This window comes from Stylophora pistillata, chromosome 11, assembly GCF_964205215.1.
Source record: "Stylophora pistillata chromosome 11, jaStyPist1.2, whole genome shotgun sequence".
Taxonomy (NCBI): domain Eukaryota; kingdom Metazoa; phylum Cnidaria; class Anthozoa; order Scleractinia; family Pocilloporidae; genus Stylophora; species Stylophora pistillata.
In genome coordinates, this window is record NC_142529.1 from 7,738,287 (window position 1) to 7,756,765 (window position 18,479).

Sequence of the window (18,479 nt, forward strand, 5' to 3'; positions counted from 1 at the left end):
GGTAACGCAACATGAAACTTAACTCCACGTAACACTCTTTGTGCATTGAGTTAATACACAGGTTGTGGCACAGGTAGCCCAAGCGTGCTGTGTGTGTGATTTTGGGGTCTAGAGGTCAGTACGCTTGGGCTTCCTGTGGTTGCAGTACACCTTTTCTCTCTCAAGATATCAATGTCAACTATCGTAGCAGTGCTTGTATTTAAGCAACTGCGCACCCACCCCTCCCCTAACCCAACTTTATCCCTTGATTTTTATCAGTTGACTGTTGCTATGTTAAGGGGGGTAGGTCACAGTGCGCAGTTTCTCAGGTACTTGTATTGATCTATCAATACTCCATACTGTCTGCCATTCATTTCTTATGAGTTAAGTTCTGAGAATTTTGTGTTAAATCAAACTTTATCTCACAGATTGATTTTTTTCCTCCTTCTTCACGCATTCTTGTTTGGAACTGCATCAATGAACACAAATAGGAAGGATCTATCAATTGCCGCTCCTGGGAGTGAAATAGTTCAGAAGCACTTTGCCTTTTATTTGTGAAAGTATGACGCACTATATTTGTGAAAGTATGTTAAGTTTCTCTGTCGCCAAACAGGAAAGAAATAATCTCACGAGGCGGCTATGTCAAAATATCAAAGTACTCCCCCATTTTTAAAAAACTTTCATTAGATATCATTTTTTTAAAGAAGCGCTGAAGAAATTGTTTTAGTGGCAATAAACACATCATCCTCGGAGACCCAGGGGCAGTGAGTCGATTTCAAGTTAAGGGCAGAAGAGCCCCTGGGGACATTGTCCTACAAGACTAGTTCCAAACGGTCGCAGTCGTTCTGGCATCTGATTGGTGCCAGAAAATCTTTGTTTTTTTCTGCCCAATCAGAGTGAAGTGTCGTTTGGAGTCCTTTCGTGTGTTTTAACATGCACATATTGAACAAGCCTGTAGCTCGCTATGTTTGTCTCGGCCGTGCGACGAAGCTTTGACCGAGGGGAAAAGTTTCAGTCTCAGCACACAATGTAAGAGAAATCGATCAGATTGTCCGCGAAATCTTACCGGAAATTATACTAAATACTTTCGCAGGTATCACAAGAGAACGAGTTTAAAAGTTTGGGAGGTTCGTATAAAACACAATGGTTGAAAGCATTGATATGTCGCTTTAAACGTTAGATGAGATGTAAGCCTAAATCTTTCAAGATTTTTTTGTATAATTTGCTGTCACTGAAACTTTTCCAATCCCGTGAAGCTATTTCGTCGCACGGGCCACGCAGGTATGTCGAACAACTGGCGCTTACGCATTTTTTTGTGCACGCCCGGCCAAAATCTAATCTAATCTTCGCTTGAAAAATTAAAAAGAAATGCTGAACGTGGAAACTTTTGTTTATTAGATGTGGTTAGATAACCCTGTACTAAGCTGACATTTGCAATAAGGCAAGCTCGCCCTTTCCATCCAATATTTCTTTGCCTTTGGTTTTGTTTTCCCCAATGAAAGCAGCATCGATTCCCAATGATCAAAGGTAATTAACTTGGTCTTCAACTATCGACAAAAGAGGTGAAGTGACAATGACCAAGGGACTAGAAGAGGATCCGTGGCCTTTCGAGCTCAAGAATTTGAACACTCAATGCAGCAGTTGAAAGATTAACTTTCTTCAAACCCCTTCGGTAACTGTCCGAAAACATATCTCCTTTCCACGATGTTCTCGATGATTAGTTTTTATTCAGATTTTAATTAGCTAACCGGAAACACAGCTAAGCTTTCTTTAAGCGCTTGCTGGAGGTCGTCCACGTACTTAACGTTCTCTGCAAGTTTGGCCATATTGTAAAGACTTTACTACAAAGCAACGATTAAAATTTGGCGCGCACAGAAAGCTACGTAAGCGCCAGTTGCTTGACATACCTGCGTGGCCCGTGCGACGAAATAACTTCACGGCCTTGGAAAAGTTTCAGTCACAACAAATTGTACAAAAAATCTAAAAATATTTAAGCTTACATCTCATCTAACGTTTAATGCGACATATCAATGCCTGCAACTATTATGTTTTAAAACGAACCTCGCAAACTTTTAAACTCGTTCTCTTGTAATACCTGCGAAAGTATTCAGTATAATTTCCGGTAAGATTTCGCAGACAATCTGATCGATTTCTCTTACATTGTGTGCTGAGACTGAAACTTTTCCCCTCGCGCAAAGCTTCGTCGCACGGCCGAGGCAAACATAGCGAGCAACAGAGCTTGTTATATATGTGCGTGTTAAAACACACGAAAGGACTCCAAACGACACTTCCCTCTGATTGGGCAGAAAAACACAAAGATTTTCTGGCACCAATCAGATGCCAGAATGACTGCGACCGTTTGGAACTAGTCTTGAAAGACAATGTCCCCAGGGGCTCTTCTGCCCTCAACTTGAAATCGACTCACTGCCCCTGGGTCTCCGAGGATGTAAACACATAGGAAAACGCTAATTAAAAGGTCACTATATTTAACGTTTTCAAATATTTACTTATTGACAGACATTCGTGACCATATTAAAATTCAGGCAGGGACTCTATCACATGAGAAGCAGAAACGTCACATGAAACATCCCATGACAGAGGAGAGGTGAAGAGCGTTCCGCTCTTTGGCTCATACACCATAGTCATGCAGAGGAATGATGTTTGGGTAAGAGCTGGGGGGGGGGGGTACTCACCAGACGAGGAATTCACCTGGGTATCTAAAGTGAGGGTTTTCATACACAGTGGCAATACCCTTCCCCCCTTACCCCCTTGGTCCCTTTTACATGCGCTGTAGTTCAGTTTAAACTTGACACTATGGACTTTATAATAAGAGGGACGTGTTCTATCACAAAAGATCTTCTAAGCTCAGGACAGGGCTAAGTTTTTCACCATCAGGGCCCGGTTGTTCAAAGAGCGGGTAACGCTATCCAACAGGTAAATCGCTATCCAGCGGATAAGTGTTATTTAAACGTACGGCGCTATCCACCGGATAGAGATTTATTCAGTGTATAGCGTTACCCATCCTTCGAACAACGGGAGCCAGGTTGCCACGTCTAAAGCTAGCTGAGTAACTGGGTAAACACAACGTCATTTAAGTTTCACTAGAGCGCTTTGCGAGTATCGTACAAACAAAACCAAGTAATCACAACTGCCAATCAGAAGAAAGGAAAATATCTTAAAGAGCCAGTGAGAACTCAAAGTAAAAACAACCAAACTGCGGAAAGCACGGGAAAACGCGGGAAAACGCGGCTGACCGAGTAGTTGTAGTTTTGCATCTGATTGGTTGCGACAGTGGTTAGAGTTTTCTGAAACAGTCACAGAGTGAAGTAAACAAAAACAAGGAAATCCCGGACTATTTTCGAAACTCGATAGAAAATGCTCTAACATTTACATGAATGACTCAACCTGCTTAATTAGGGATTAGCTCAGTAATGTGAGAAAAACATAGTCAAGGATTTATGTGGCCCGGATTAATTCAAGATGTCGTTTAATTAGAAACTTACACATGATTCGAGGGACAGTATCTTATCAAAGATTTTTATCACAGGACTGTGAATGACGTGTTTGCTCTAGCACATAAACACATGGAGATGTTACCAAAATTATACCAAAGAAGGAAATGGAAGTTTTGAAGAGAATCAATAAACTTATTTTGGAAATTAGAAGATATTATGATCTCGAGACGAATCGCACACACATCAAAACAAGAACCCTGGCGTGATCTTGAGATCGGACTCTAACATTCATTCGAGCGCCGTCACGTTTAAGCAAAGGTTATCCTAATTTACCATAAGGCACACGAGTGCTTCAGTCGGTGTGGAAAGTTCAGCCGAAGAGACCTGCACACTTCCTGTTTGAAAAACTTCTCTTATATGAAACATTTTCAAACTTAGACAATTCAACCCACCGATATTCAACTCTGAGTAACTTGATGATCAACTAGTTGAGAGTCACGCTCCTGAACTGGGCAGTACTTGCTAGAGTTCAACTTGGATCTGAGTTCAAAGTCCATCATGTCGTATAGTACATCAAACAGGTTTGCTAAGGTATGTGTTACATGCTTTATATTTATCCAAAGTCAAAGGTTAACAAGGATTTCCAGCTGAGTCCAATTTTCAGCGCTCAGAGGATGACTGAAAATTTGTGAAAGAAAAAACGAATAATACCAATAACTTTTTTCTACACCCCTAAAACTTTTGTGAGGAAAAAAGCCTCTGCTCCAAGGCTATTCTTAGCTCTGAATCCTCCCTGTCCTAAGAACAATGAGATGAAACCACGGCTGACGAACAAAAGTTTTTCACGTGTTTTATGCCTGAGGGGATAATAGCGTCTAATAACCCCTTGTTCGGAAACCGAATGACTACACGAAAAAACAAATAAACTTTGTACAGATTTAAGTTAGACCTACCCAATGTTGTGCCCCTCAATCAGTTTATCCTTCCTAGTCCTGCAGAACAGAGCTGTCCGCCAGGAGCTAAAATGGGCTTCAAATTTTCCCTCATCAGTGGTCTCTTCCAACTATTGCTTCTGATATCGTTCTCCCTTCTGGTAAAGTATGGCGACGATGCTACTCCGTCTATTAAACACAGCACCTCTAACTTTACTTCTGAAGGACCTAAGAAGGACGATGTTCCCATCTACTATCCATGTAAGTGCGATTTTCACTTATTTTTCTCGTGACTTGAAGAAAAAACCGGCAATTTCTTGACTTCAGACATCATGCATCAGTCAGTAGATCTTAGACGATCCAGCGTAAACAGAAGTTTAACAACGAAAAAACGTTTTCGCTCAGAAATGTCTTTCTTTCATTTTTTCCGTTGATTTGATCTGGGAATGCAGCTGAATCTAGACAAAACTTTTTTACGCTTAAAAACACGTTTTTAAGTGTTACTTTTACGGTTCAATTTCTCATCAGGGGATTCAGAATTTTTTATTTGCCCCACACTAGTGACAAGACAAAAAAACATCTTTCTTAACGTTTTGAAGTTGTTTTCAAAAAGTTCTGACTCAAAAACGATTTCAATTTTTTGATTAAAAAGCGTCACAAAGGGCAAGGACATCACAAATTCATCAGTTAAAAAGTTTATCGCTGGAACCGGGTCACAAAATTCATTTACATGGAATGTAGTATGGAGACGTTGTATTTCAGTGTCACATGTCTCCTAAAATCACTGTAGCCGTGACACTTAAACAAAGAGGCTAAAACTCGAGTATAGTGAAATTGCCTAAAATCGGTACGAAATCGTGGTAGAGCAAAGAAACTGAAAAGAGCGCAAAAAGGAAGCTATTTAAGAAAATTAGAGAGCACTAAAGTGGATTCGGTTGGGTAATCTATTTGGAAAAAATAAGGCGACGTGACTTTCTCTAGAAAGATCCGGCCGGCTTGAGGTCTGTGTCTCTTCGTCACGTCTCGTGAAGATCATCGATTAACTACATATAAACTTGACCGTCGTTCTAGCACAAAATGTTTCTTCTCTGCTCATGAAAATTTCTAGGAAGGAAACAACAGAATCCAAAAAAATGCCATCTCGTTCCATTTAACTTGCCGTCGTCATGAGATCTCTGGTTGGGTCACGACCGTAGTAACAGCCCACGTTAATCTCATGACATATTAAATATATTGATTCATTTAGTAAAGTCCATTTCGGGAAAATCCCTAAAGTAAAAAGACTGGGCAAAAACCCCGACGCGTCGTAATAAGCCATGATATACATATTTTTTTTTAACCCTCTCCTTCCCAAGATCTGCCAGTTGGGAGAATTCGGTATTGGATCGACCAATAATCCCCAAATTGATATTTTTCTCAATTCTCGTCACTTGTGTGTAAGATGTTGTATTGATATTGCGAGGAGAAACTGTGTTTTAGTCACTGCAGGTAGTTAGAAGGTTAAATGAGCAAAACCATAGCGCATCACACTCGTTTCAAAGCTTTGAACATTTATAACTTTCATGAGCAAAATATGGCAATGTGAGATCACTAAATTTTACGTAATCCTAGAACAGGAACCTCGACCGAAAGGTTTTTTCGCTTTCCCATTTCGACGCTGCTTTCACGTTCTATATTGAAGGGGAGTTTTGGCGCTTTTAGGGTCGGTATAAAATCAAGTTGATCGCGAAATGCTTGCGAGTAATGAAATCTTATTCTTCAATCGACATTTTCTTCATTGCGATGTTGGTGTCTTGAACTCCCCATACAGCTACTCAACGCAATGATTAATAGGTCTGTGATCGATCAAGGAAACGCACACTTCAATATATCAGTTGCAAACCCAAAACCTCGCTCTGACAAAAGGCTAACACTCTAAACGTCAGCTTTGAAACTCTTTACAGTGGCTAATTTACATTATCAACTCAGTTAATAAAACCAAATTATCTTTTAACAGCACCACAGTTTCACAATTAACCTTTTAACCCCGAAGAGCGACCAGCATCTGCAGCACCACATTTGACACATGGGGGGGGGGGGGGGGGGGGCAAGAAAAGTGTTGTCATCACACAGTCAAAATCCTCCGACCCCAGGTTAAATCTCTAAACATACAATCCAAAGAAGCCACATATATAGAAGCCTGTTGAGAAATATAACTTAACTTCTGTTTTCTTCCACAGTGTTCCAAGATGTCCATGTTATGATCTATATCGGTTTTGGTTTTCTGATGACCTTCCTGAAGAAGTATGGTTATGGCTCTGTTGGGTACAATTTCTTTATTGCTGCCCTCGTCGCTCAGTGGAGTACAATTATAAATGGTTTATTCAATCAGATTTACTTGGACGGAAACGATAAAATCAAAGTTAGCATGCAAACGTAAGTAACGAAATCTTCATCTTTCACGCTTTCCAGCTATTGGTAAATCGTAGCTTCTGAGAAAAAATATCAAGGCAATATATGGGGGCTGAAATCTTGATGGGGAGTAGGAGCCCATTGTTTAAGTAACGGCTCCTTTACACCTTTACATCAGTATAAATATTCTCCATACTGTTTTCTATACATTTTTCAAGGCGCTGACAAGGAGAATTTGTTTAACAATCGAGAGCTTCTTTAGTTGACGATCATTTCCTTTATTCCGATGATCTTAATGTTCGGTCCAGCGTAACATTGTAAGGAGAAATTAGATGCTACAGTAAAGTCACTCTCAAGGGCGAGGGTAGTAAAGGGTCATTTCATGATTCGCGTTTGGCCAATTTTTTTCCCGAGAAACGTGAAATGGCTTGCTTTTTTCTCGTAAATCGTGATTTCAGTAGTAGCCGTAAGCCGTGATTTTCCACAATAATTCTCTGTGAAAAGAGAAAGAGAAAGAGGTGTTTAATTCGTCGTTAACCGTGACTTTGGTTGTAGTTTTGACAGTAATTAACAATGACCGTAAATTGTGAAAAGACCAATTTTAAAATTAAGGGTTAAGCTTTGCACGGGAACAAAATTTTCTTTCCTATATTTAAACAATATCTTTGCTCGTCTCGCTGCTAGACAGAACCTTCGCCTCGCCTGTATAGCATTTCTACAGTTTAGTCTCGAAGGAAGTGTAGCTACTGTTAAAGAAGAATTTGTTCAAATATGACGCGTTTTCCCGCCATTTGTGGTTCTGCCGCCGGGGACCGCGGACTTCACTACTCTTTTTTCCTGTAGCGGCCATCTTGGTTTTGTTATGTTTTGATCATGAAACAAATTATTTCATCTGACGACTTATTCCTGCTTATTCGACTGTTCTGATATTGAGAACAGTAATACAGACTCATGTCTTCTATTTCTCTGATTTCCACGCAGTCTAATAGGAGCAGAGTTTGCTGCTGCTGCAGTCCTTATCACTTTCGGAGCGGTCTTGGGGAAAGTGAGCCGTCTGCAACTGCTGGTCATCGGTATCTTGGAAGTGGTATTCTACGGGATCAACAATTTGATTGCTGTCAAATATCTGAAGTATGCAGACGCAGGAGGGTCCATAGTCATTCACACCTTTGGCGCGTATTTCGGCTTGGCTTTGTCACGCGTGTTGTACAGTAAGGATTCGTTGGACAATCCAAAAGAAGGATCCGTCTATCAATCAGATATTTTTGCCATGATTGGTAAGATTTTGAGGTTGTCTAGTGTTTTCATTCGCATTTTCACTGGCGTATTAGTACAGCTGCGTCCGTGTGCCTCGATACTAATCAGTGTTAAAACTGATCCCCAACATTTCGAGATTTTAGAGTCACGGGAGTGCGTGAAAGATTGGTGATGTGTTTTCTTGTTAGTCTTAAAAAAGTAACGCAATGTTTATACAAACGAAATGCGTGACGACCCAAGACAGATACCTGGTTAGTCTGGCATGCTGTATACGATTAGTCTCCTTCGCAGCCGCACAATGGTATGTCACGCAAGGCTCCCCAAACGTTTGGGGGAACCATGTGTGTGGCATTATCATGAAGACCAGCTTGAAGTGAGACTTACCATATATGAAAGAAAAAGAAGAAAGTTGTTTTCAATAACATCGAAGTATGGGCGAGTTTGCGATTCCGATCTTTATACTTCAATAAGAAGAAAAACAGAACTTTACATCACCGTTTTTGCCATCATCGTAAGGGACATAATTTTCAAATCATAAATTTTAGATTGTGTCACAGCTCCCACAATCGTTCTGAAGCTTCAATAACCAAATATATATCTACATCATATATTCTGATCCAAATATATTTCTACATCATATATTCTGATACATTTATTTTTCCCAGGTACTGTTTTCCTTTGGTTGTTTTGGCCTAGTTTCAACGCTGCTTTGCTGCCTCCGGATTACGTCGCTCAGCAACGTTCCATCATCAACACGTATTTCTCCCTGACTGCTGCTTGCGTTACCACGTTCGTTTTGTCTCCCGTCTTTCATAGAGGTGGAGGAAAATGGAGGCTTAGCATGGTGAGGAAACTGTTGCACTTTTGATTCAGGAACGTGAAAATTCCTTTTGATTCTTCTTTTGGCTGTAGACAATTGCGTAAATATTTAGATAAAATATACAGGAGACTTGAAAAACACAAACTAACATGACTCATCACTGGCGAGTGTTCTGTCGATAAGTATTTCAAGAAAATGTGTCAATCTTTTTGCGGGAAAAATGCGATCACTGTCTGTAGTTGAAATTAAAAGCCCTTAAAGCCAAACCCAAAGTAATTACAGCGGCGAATCAGGGTAACAAAGAATACTTTTAAGAGCCAATGGGAACTCAAAACAAAACCTGCCAAATTGCCTAAAGCGCGGGAAAACGCTGGCGACCAGACCAAGCCGTAATTGGTCTTAGTTTGCATCTGATTGGTTGAGAGAGTGGTGCGAGTTTTCTGGACCAATAACAGAGCGTAGTAAAGCTAAACCAAAGCAAACCCTGATTACTTTCGACACTCAGTTGAAAATTTTTCTGCATTAGCACCGAATCCAATCACAGCTGCCTTTTACGTTTAAGGTTCATGTTCAAAACGCAACACTGGCTGGCGGAGTTGCCGTGGGAACAGCATCCAACATGGCAATCAATCCTTTTGGAGCTCTTCTGATTGGTTCCTTAGCCGGAGCACTAAGCACTGTGGGATACGTCTACGTGAGTGTAAGTAAAAACAACTTGTGGTATGATACTTCTTGATCATGGTTGGACGTTTTTAGAAGGTCAAAACGCGCCAACGGTTTGTGCAAATCACAAAAATCACAAGGAAATCCCACAAATAAAAAACTACAAAGAAAACAATGTACTCTTACTTATCGACGTTCTTACAGTTCTTTCTGCAGGGGGTGACGCAATGTTTTTGATTTTTGACATCATTCCATACTAACCCGAATTTCCTTCAGATTTAATATTTAGAGAAATAATCGCCAACTAAAGAAGCCCTTAACACAATGTTAAACAAATTCTCCTCGTGGGTGTCATGAAAAAAGTATGGCAAACAATAAGGAGAATATCCATACTGATAATGGATTGTTATGGGATAAACTTGTTCCATGTCAAATATCTTTATCTGGTATTCAATCTCTAGCCATTGCTGATGAGTTTCACTAAAATCCATGACACCTGCGGTGTGAACAACTTGCATGGAATGCCGGGAATCTTTGGTGGCATTGCCGGCGCCATTGTGGCCGCTGGTGCTGATGCTCAGACATACGGATACGAAGGGTACGTTATATAAGAATTTTGAACATTTCAACGTTAAGTATGCTGAACCATAGAGCCTCAGGTTGGCTGCGCATGACCCAAGAGGTGCCTCCTCTCCTTGTCGGCCATGCGCAATAGAGAAAAGCTTCGTGGTGGACTTTGATTACTTTAAGGTGATCCATAGAAGTCTATTGTGCATCTTTACGAGAAATGTTTTTTTTTAAAAGCGCGCGCACTTTATTTCTCCGAACAGTATGTCCCTTGAACCAAATGTGAAGGCCACGAGAATGAAGATATTGATCACTCGTCAGTAACATAAGAAATGTAAAGAGAACAATGTGGAGAGCATGAGTGCTAATACATTTATTTTTCAAATTTTTAGTCTATTCAGTGTGTGGAGTGCGCGTGCGCCAAAGATGAACTCGAGTGAATACTTGGAGCTGAGGGATATGGGTGTCAAGTTTAATGTGGGAGATCAACGCACAGCCTCAGTCCAAGCTGGCTACCAGGTCGCTGGTCTCTTGGTTACGCTTGCCGTTGCTATCATAGGTGGAATGGTAACTGGTAATGGAACTATTATATCGTTACAAGGAATGATAATTGGATAAGTTTTAGCTATGTTACACGAAGGAAACGAAACACCAGCGTTTTTTAAGTGCTCCTTCTCTCTGACACTTCATTACATCAATATATATCTTGAATCATGAATGAAGGAATTAGCTCCCCAGTGTAGGTTCAAAATGAACAGTTAGGGCTTATAAGAATACAAAGACCTATTTGTAATAGGAGTTTCAACTTTTTTCCTTCCCCCTTCAATTAAATTGCAGACAGTGAAAAAAAAGAATCTTTTACATTTTACAAAACAAAAATAGAAACTATTAGAATTTATTGGACAAGGTTTAACAAATTTCGTGAGCTGCAAGATACTGACCAATCATGATATTTTACTATGACCTAGTTCAATGATTGTTCTATCAATCGATAAGGGAGTGTGCGTTTCGTGGTGATTTTCGTTTTATATCTCTCTTCCACGTCTTAAAGAGGTAATTTTCCATGTTTCATTAACAAGCCAAAACACTTCTACCCATCAGTAAAACATACAGTTGAGCAAGCGCAAACCATTATTTGTGAGGTCACGTAGTTTCCCTAAGCCGACAATTAAAAGAGAAGAAAATGCATCGAATGATACTGACAATTACATCGTAATAAAAAACAAAATCGTTCTCACCATTTAGGTTTTATTGTGAAGAGGTCGTTCTGTGACACACCAACTCAGGAACAAATGTATGACGATGATGATTACTGGGAGGTAAGACGAGTAAATGAATACGGTAGTGGGTGATATCGAAAGGAAGCTCGACCCAGACTCTTTTCGAAATCGTTTTGCGCAAGGCGCAAGTACAGTTCTTTAGAGTTCTTTGCCCATGAAGCAAAAATTCTGTCTAGATAAGACGTCCCCCTTGCTCCTTACGGAGGGAAACAAGGGTCAGGTGATCCCTCACTCCACTTGTGGCGGGAACTAAGGTCTTCATTTCCCGCTCATAATGGATCAGGAAACGACATCTATGGGACCGAGATTGTACTTATAAAATAAGATTTGGGGCCACTCTTTCGACCGGGATGATATGGCAATATTTTCGAATTTCTCGCTTTTGTTTTTTTTTTTTTCAGATCCCAGATAGCGATGTTGGACCAGTAGCTAAAGTATAACAAAAAAGAACGAATCTGTACCAGTTTTCACTCGTGGATGTTTTGTTGCATCCGCGACCCCCAAGATCCAAGATCGCAGCTAATCTGTTGCTTTGCAATTTTTTTTTAGCTTTTTTACAAAACTTTTTCAAACACCTCGACTTTCTACCTTGTGGGATTGTCTTTAAATCCTATAAATTACCTTGGCTTTGACAGCCTTGAAACACGATGTCGCCCCACGTGGACGTTAGCGCATGCGCAGACGTTTGGCCGCTGTGTTGCTTTAGTGAAAATCGTGAAGGACGATCCCAATTCCTCTATAGACAGTGTTAACTCGAGTTTCTCCGTATTTAGGTAGCTCCGACGCGATGGTAGATTAATACTTAAGCCCGCAAAGTAGTAAGTGAATGGTATAGGTAGGAATCAGCTCTTTAGTTTACGGAAATATGCATCTCAAGCCATCTTTAAATATCCCAATCAAATTTGATTAAAATGTGATAACAAGGGAACGTTGAAAATGCATGAAAGAATAGTAGAATGTTTATTATGTTTCCGCCAATCAGAGTTATTGAAAAAAGCTTGTATAGTTCATCAGTCTTGAAATCAAAGGAAATAAGACTGATTTTGCAAAAACTACGTGACTGTGATTACAAGAGAACGTTGAAAATGCATGGAGAAAAGTAAAATGCTTATTAGGTTTTCGTAATCAAAAACTTGTATAGTTTATTAGTGTTGAAATCAAAGGAAATAAGACTGATTTTACAAAAATTACGTGATTGTTGTATATAGTCGTCCGATACGACGTCATGAAAGAATGCATGCATGAAAGAAAAGTAAAATTCTCGTTAGGTTTCTGTAATCAAAGAATGCTACCTCGTTCCTAGGGCGCTTTTCCCTTCAAAGAGGCGGGAATCAGGGCTCGACACTAACTTTTCAACGTACTAGCCAAGTGACTGGTGACATCTTGGATGCTACGACAATGACAGTTCATTAACTAACCAAACTGGCTAGTGGAAACCGAAAACCATCAGCTTATACTGAATTTCTACTTGCCTGTGGCTAGTGGGCTACCGTTAGTGTCGACCCCTGCAGGAAAATTCGATTAAAATGTGATTACAAGAAAATGTTTAAGAGGCATGAAAGAAAAGTAAATTGCTTGTAAATATCCCAATCAAATTTGATTAAAATGTGATTACAAGAGAACGTTGAAAATGCATGAAAGAAAAGTAAAATTCCTTTTAAGTTTTCGTAACAAAAACAATTATCATGAATTACAAAGATAACTGTCTAGAGATTAACTGAAGTTTCTCTGACTTCATCGCGTATGGACCAAAAGCTTGTATTGTTTATTAGTCTTGGATCAAAGGAAATAAAACTGATTTTGTAAAAATTACGTTACCATTGTATGTAGTCGCTCAATACGCCGCCAAGGGGAATTCTAGACTCCTCCTCAGCCGTTGTTTGGTCTTGTCAGTCCCCTCCCCACCCTCCTTGCTGTTTGCCTCACGAAACATGCTGTCTGTGTGTTACGGGACGAGTTCAAACAACGGTTGCGGATGAAACTAAAATTTCTCGTAATACAGTGCATAGTATGCACGCTAAATGTGGAGGCGCGGTGGTCTGATGGTTAGTGCGCTCGACTCCGGATCGAGTGGTCCGGGTTCGAGCCCCGGCCGGGACATTGTGTTGTGTTCTTAGGCAAGACACTTTGCTCTCACAGTGCCTCTCTTCACCCAGGTGTATAAATGGGTACCGGCAATTTAATGCTGGGGGTAACTCTCCGATGGACTAGCATCCCATCCAGGGGGGAGTAGAAATTCTCCTAGTCGCTTCATGTTACATAAACCGGAGTTAAGCACCGGCCTAATGGGCCACTAAACTCGTAAACAGACTTTACTTTGCACGCTAAATGTAAATTGCAAGCCTTTGTTTAAGAACCTAGGCAGGAATTTCCGGTGGTGGTTATGGAGGAGGGAGGGGCACAAATCCTACAATAGCGTCTTATTGGTAGAAAGGGGGGAATATCAGGTTGTTTTGTATTTATCGGTAATCACTAGTACTGACAAAGGTAATCTGAGCCATTTTCGTTACATGTTTTAATCTATCAGGGCGCCTGCTTACAACCCTGACCCTAAACTAGAAAAGATAAAAAAGATAAAATTGATCCATGCAGATCATTTTGAAACGTGGGGGTGGGGGTGGGGGGGGTGGAAAGTGCAGCTGTAAACAGGTTACGGAAAGGACATGGAAAAGGGACTTTTCAACGAGAAAGAACGTGCCATTTGCGCAGGAACATTCTGAAATATAGCAAGCCTTTAAGTTCGGTTTCAGGATGAGAACAGCCTAAAGCAATTTTTTTTGGGGGAAAAATCTCATCTTTCCTTCAATTATATCGTTCATCGGATCCATGGTTTTCTTCAACGGCGGTAGCCTTACTTCTCTCTTTAACCCTTTAACCTCCAAAAGTAATCAGCATCTAATTTCTCCTTACAATATCACCCCTAATATCAAACATTAAGGTCTTGAGAATAAAGGAAATGATAACCAACTAAAGAAGCCCTTGATTGTTAAACAAATTCTTCTTGTCCGTGCCTTAGGAAATGCATAGAGAACAGTATGGAGAATATGCACACTGATGTTAGGGTGTAAAGGGTCAGAGAGCGTTCGTCACTGAATGGTGCCCTGTTCTTGATTAGCTGTTTTGATTCATATTTCCAGCCTTTGATAACTGAATGTAATATAATACAGGTTTGTTATTTGCCTTCAAGTTTATCCAATTGAGAATCTCGTGGGTGAGGTTGAGGAGGGGTTTAAGTTAGGAAATTTCTTTGCTGCAGTGTGAAAACTTTGACGATATCTCATTTTGCTTGAGCTAATTTTACATAAACTACGAAGAAACGCAAAATCGGCATCGGTGCTACGTCTTCCTCGAATCATTACTACAAGGAGTCATTTGGACTATTCGCATTTGCGTGACACATTGTTTACGAGCAACTTACGGCGACGGCGGTATTATCACAAGGGTTCTCAGATTCCAAACCGTGACGACGTACGACAGAGGCCAGAGGTCACACGCAAAGCAGAAACGAAAACAAAAACTATAAAGGTGGGACAGTCAACGACGACGAAGACACCTAAGATAATTCTTGTCCAATTCTACATTGGAACAGCTCGTTTGCAAAGTGAATAATGAATGTTTTGTTTTCCGTTTTCACCTCAGTGAGCTGCTGATTTTCAATTGCTGCTTACCGCAGGTTAGTTCATCTGCTTGAAGAATGCTTTGAATCGTACACACCCCCATTTGTGATCTCACTGTAAACACTTTACAAACACTGAGTGAATGTCTGAAATACAAAATTTGTCGCAACTTGCAAATTATTCGCGTCTTCTCCCATACGCCAGTAGATTCGTACGCCGCAAAAATCAATTCACTAGCAATACATTTTAAAGTCCGTCCTGATGGACATTTTCTTGGCGCCTACAAACTCGCTTAACATCGACCCGTAGTAATGGTACGCTCTGTGCCTATTTCTGTCCACTTCTCGCGATTTTATGACCAATGCATGCCGACGATAAACCGACCAGCATTTGATGACGAAATCTCAACGATTCCTTTACGTTTTCTATGGCGTTTTGCAATCACTACCTTGATTACTTCGAGAGTTTTCCGATCTCAGCAGCCAACATCATAACAACCTGAACTTTGCTTGCTTGAAAGAGAAATATTTACCTAATTTTGAAGACTTCTTTACTTCTTAGCCCGGGGGCTGACAAAATTATTTTTCTTTAACCGTTAATTCACTTACATTTCAGCACAGTAGTCTAGACTTTGTTTATTCAAAAACAAATTTACTTCGGAGGACAAACGTTTAGGCATATTTTAGATCAGTTGTCACAAGTGTTGAGTGTTTCGTGTCGTGGATTAAGCTCAAATCCTGTATTTACAATATAAATAGCAAGATACACTTCATCCGTTCCGTCGCACGAGAAAGTATCAAAGTAGGTGTTCAGAGAATCAATTTTAAGTCATAATTGATAGGTTCAATTCGTTGCCTTTCTCCAAACTCCTTTTCCTCAATTATTATCAATCCTACATGCGTTCTCAAGAGCATTTTTCTCCGTGTATCCTTTCGTGTGCATGTGTGGCCATATTGAAGTGTTGTCAGAAGCAGCAATATCCGTTTTATTTACCGTTATTCTTTAAACTTTGTCTTCAGTTCTTGTTGCTCAGTCCAATTGTCTCCGGTGAGACATCTTTTCCACTCGCTGGCTTAAAATGAGGCTCTGTGAAGGAATGTACTTTACATGTAAAAAGGAAGAATATTTTATTCAAGATACATTAATTTTCTGAAGTGATGCGAAGGTGGTCCTTCATGCTCTGGGCGGAAACATTGGCAGAAAAACAAACTATTTAAAAAAGCCATGTTCGTAAATGGATTATTTCAATTAAAAGCCATTTTTGACAGCTTAGAAGGTTTCGGTCAACAAGGTTGGAAGCCAGTGCCACGTGATAAGATCCTTTATCGCTATCTCTCTTTACGAGTCCTGTAAAATGAAAAAATATTTAAGGGACCGGTCATCATTTATCCCCTCTGGGGGTCGAGCCGGTCACAATTAATTATACCTGATCCCCCCCCGCCAAAAAAAGCTCTGCCTCCTTCATCGGCAACCAATTTTCTACAGTCCCCCCCTCAGTTTTACCCCGAAAAGTCATATGACCCCTCAAATCCTCCAAACCCCAGGTGATGAATAATAAATGCTCCCTAAATGGTGGGTTTTCAGTATTCAATTCAGCTCAAGGCCCGCCTTGTACATAATTAAAGGCAGGAGCCTTTACTACAAGAAGCCAATGGAGTGATGGCGTTTACGGTGCCTTTTACTGTTAAAACTTTGGCCAATTAATATTTATTACGGCTAATGATTGATATCATTCCATGTTTGTCACCAGAAATTGTTTTCACGGATAAATTTTTTTACGACGATGGGTTAAAATTTGTCAAATTTTGCGCCTAGCAGCTAATTTTTTTGGCCTTTTTAAGCCAAATGATTCATCGAGACCCTCGTTTTAGGTTTGAACCCTAAGGGGTAGACAGGCCCCTTCCACGGTGTCCTCTTCGAATTGACATGGATTTTTCTGTTTTAATTTCTCTGAAATAATTGTAGCTCTTCCCTTCCTGAATTAGGTATCAAGAATCCCCAGGGTATCCACTACTAGTAAAGCCTTATCCGTTTATGAAAACACTACTTCAGTTTTAGTATAATTGCCTCGTCTCTCGCTAGGACCCGGCTAGAAGCATGGGAACTAACCGAATGATGACGCGTCTTTGAGGTCACGTGTCTAACATCGGCGACAGAAACGAAATCGTCAAGAAGGAGATAAAAAGTACTTTGAACTAAATTCGACTTGTTTCAAAGGAGCTGTGCACTTCAATTTAAAGCTTGTGTTACCATAGGCGGAGCTTTGATGTCTGGAAAAGAAGATTCTACTCAAGAAACGGACAGCGGTCCGGAGAAGCCCGCGGCTTCGGCACACAAAGCGAGACGTTCAAGTTTGTTCGAGGTCGGGTTTCCAGTTCAACGAGACCGTGGATCCAGCATTGTTTCCATCCCTAACATTGTACCGAGCCAATTGCACACTCTTCATCAGAAAGTCAACTACGAAAACACCTTCAAGATGGAACCGGACAAGCGATTTCATATGAGTGAAGTGAAGGAAATCCTAGACGAAACGCTGTCGTCTTCGTTGAAGGGTGTGAAGTATGATGCTATCAAATGCCGTACTTTGAGCAAATCTCTTTCTCATACAATATGCGAGAGAGTCAAGCTTCTGGGATTCACTCGCTTCAAGATCGTTTCTAGTGTGAGCATTGGGCAGATAAAAGGGCAAGACGTTAGAATTGCTAGCCGCTTTCTGTGGGACGAAAAAAACGATTCCTGGGTAGACGCAGTGTTTACAAATTCTGAAATATTCGCTGTAGCGGTAGTCTATGGAGTCTATCAAGAATAGAGCGGAAAGAAGAAACTGAACGTTAACTTTAGGATACAAAAACATTATTTTTGTCTTTGAATCGTTTGATTCAAACGAAAATAAAACTGCTTATTACTTGAAACACGGTACAGACACGACATCGCTATAATGATTGTAAGTAAAAATTCGTTTCAGAGTTTTATGAACATTTTACTTGATTACCAGTACAACTTCCATAATTTCGAGATTTTCATTTACTCCTACATTGCGATTTGTCCATGGAGATGATTTAAAGTGTTCATTTAGATCTCATTTTGTACTGAATAGCTATTGAAATTTATCTTCTTTATTGAGAAACAAACCCCTTTGAATCAGTGTTTTCATTTATATACAATTACTCGTAAAATGTCTTTTTTATCAAGCGATTTGTCAGGTCGCTAACAGAGAAAGATTTTGTTCGCGAAAAGTCGATTGATTGCAAGGAATTTACACTGAGAGTAAAGTAACACTGGTCAAATGGTGTGATTTTTGGTCCTGCACTGTCGGAGAATCACCACACTGTAAGAAAACTACACTTCTACTGTTTCCTCTGATAAGACTGTATAGTCAGGTGTCACTAGCAGAAGGGAAGAACGGCAAAGATTGTGAAGTCCTGTGGTGCAAAAGTACATCAACCACCCCTCCCTGTGTGAAATTTCTCTACCCTCCATCACCACCACGGTTGCCTCATAAAACTACCGACCACATT

At 40.3% G+C, this 18,479-nt stretch overlaps 2 protein-coding genes across 3 annotated transcripts; both read left to right on the plus strand.

Annotated features, from left to right (window-relative positions):
- Nucleotides 1-4,424: 4,424 nt before the first annotated feature.
- Nucleotides 4,425-13,156, plus strand: LOC111334135 (ammonium transporter Rh type B-B). The gene is made up of 9 exons (XM_022939825.2): nucleotides 4,425-4,627; nucleotides 6,586-6,781; nucleotides 7,739-8,034; nucleotides 8,680-8,858; nucleotides 9,397-9,534; nucleotides 9,959-10,095; nucleotides 10,457-10,638; nucleotides 11,310-11,383; nucleotides 11,746-13,156. Exons 1-9 carry the CDS (start codon nucleotides 4,459-4,461, stop codon nucleotides 11,782-11,784), a joined length of 1,410 nt encoding a protein of 469 aa, XP_022795560.2. The 5' UTR covers nucleotides 4,425-4,458; the 3' UTR covers nucleotides 11,785-13,156.
- A 1,659-nt stretch (nucleotides 13,157-14,815) lies between these two features.
- LOC111334139 (dynein light chain Tctex-type 5-like) lies at nucleotides 14,816-18,251 on the plus strand. Of its 2 annotated transcripts, none has more exons than XM_088737780.1 (2): nucleotides 14,816-15,017; nucleotides 16,947-18,251. In XM_088737780.1, exon 2 carries the CDS (start codon nucleotides 17,228-17,230, stop codon nucleotides 17,768-17,770), a length of 543 nt encoding a protein of 180 aa, XP_088593906.1. In that variant the 5' UTR covers nucleotides 14,816-15,017; nucleotides 16,947-17,227; the 3' UTR covers nucleotides 17,771-18,251. The 2 variants fall into 2 exon arrangements, with proteins under 2 accessions (XP_088593906.1, XP_088593905.1); XM_088737779.1 differs by having other exon boundaries at nucleotides 17,044-18,251.
- The last annotated feature ends 228 nt before the right edge of the window (nucleotides 18,252-18,479 follow it).

Excerpts from the sequence above, each read along its gene's own strand:
- LOC111334135 (XM_022939825.2), top strand. The coding sequence starts at position 4,459 with ATGGGCTTCAAATTTTCCCTCATCAGTGGTCTCTTCCAACTATTGCTT. Across the intron at positions 9,535-9,958 it reads TGGGATACGTCTACGTGAGT|CCATTGCTGATGAGTTTCAC; the intron begins GTAAGTAAAAAC and ends TTCAATCTCTAG. Across the intron at positions 10,096-10,456 it reads CAGACATACGGATACGAAGG|TCTATTCAGTGTGTGGAGTG; the intron begins GTACGTTATATA and ends TCAAATTTTTAG.
- LOC111334139 (XM_088737780.1), top strand. The coding sequence starts at position 17,228 with ATGTCTGGAAAAGAAGATTCTACTCAAGAAACGGACAGCGGTCCGGAG.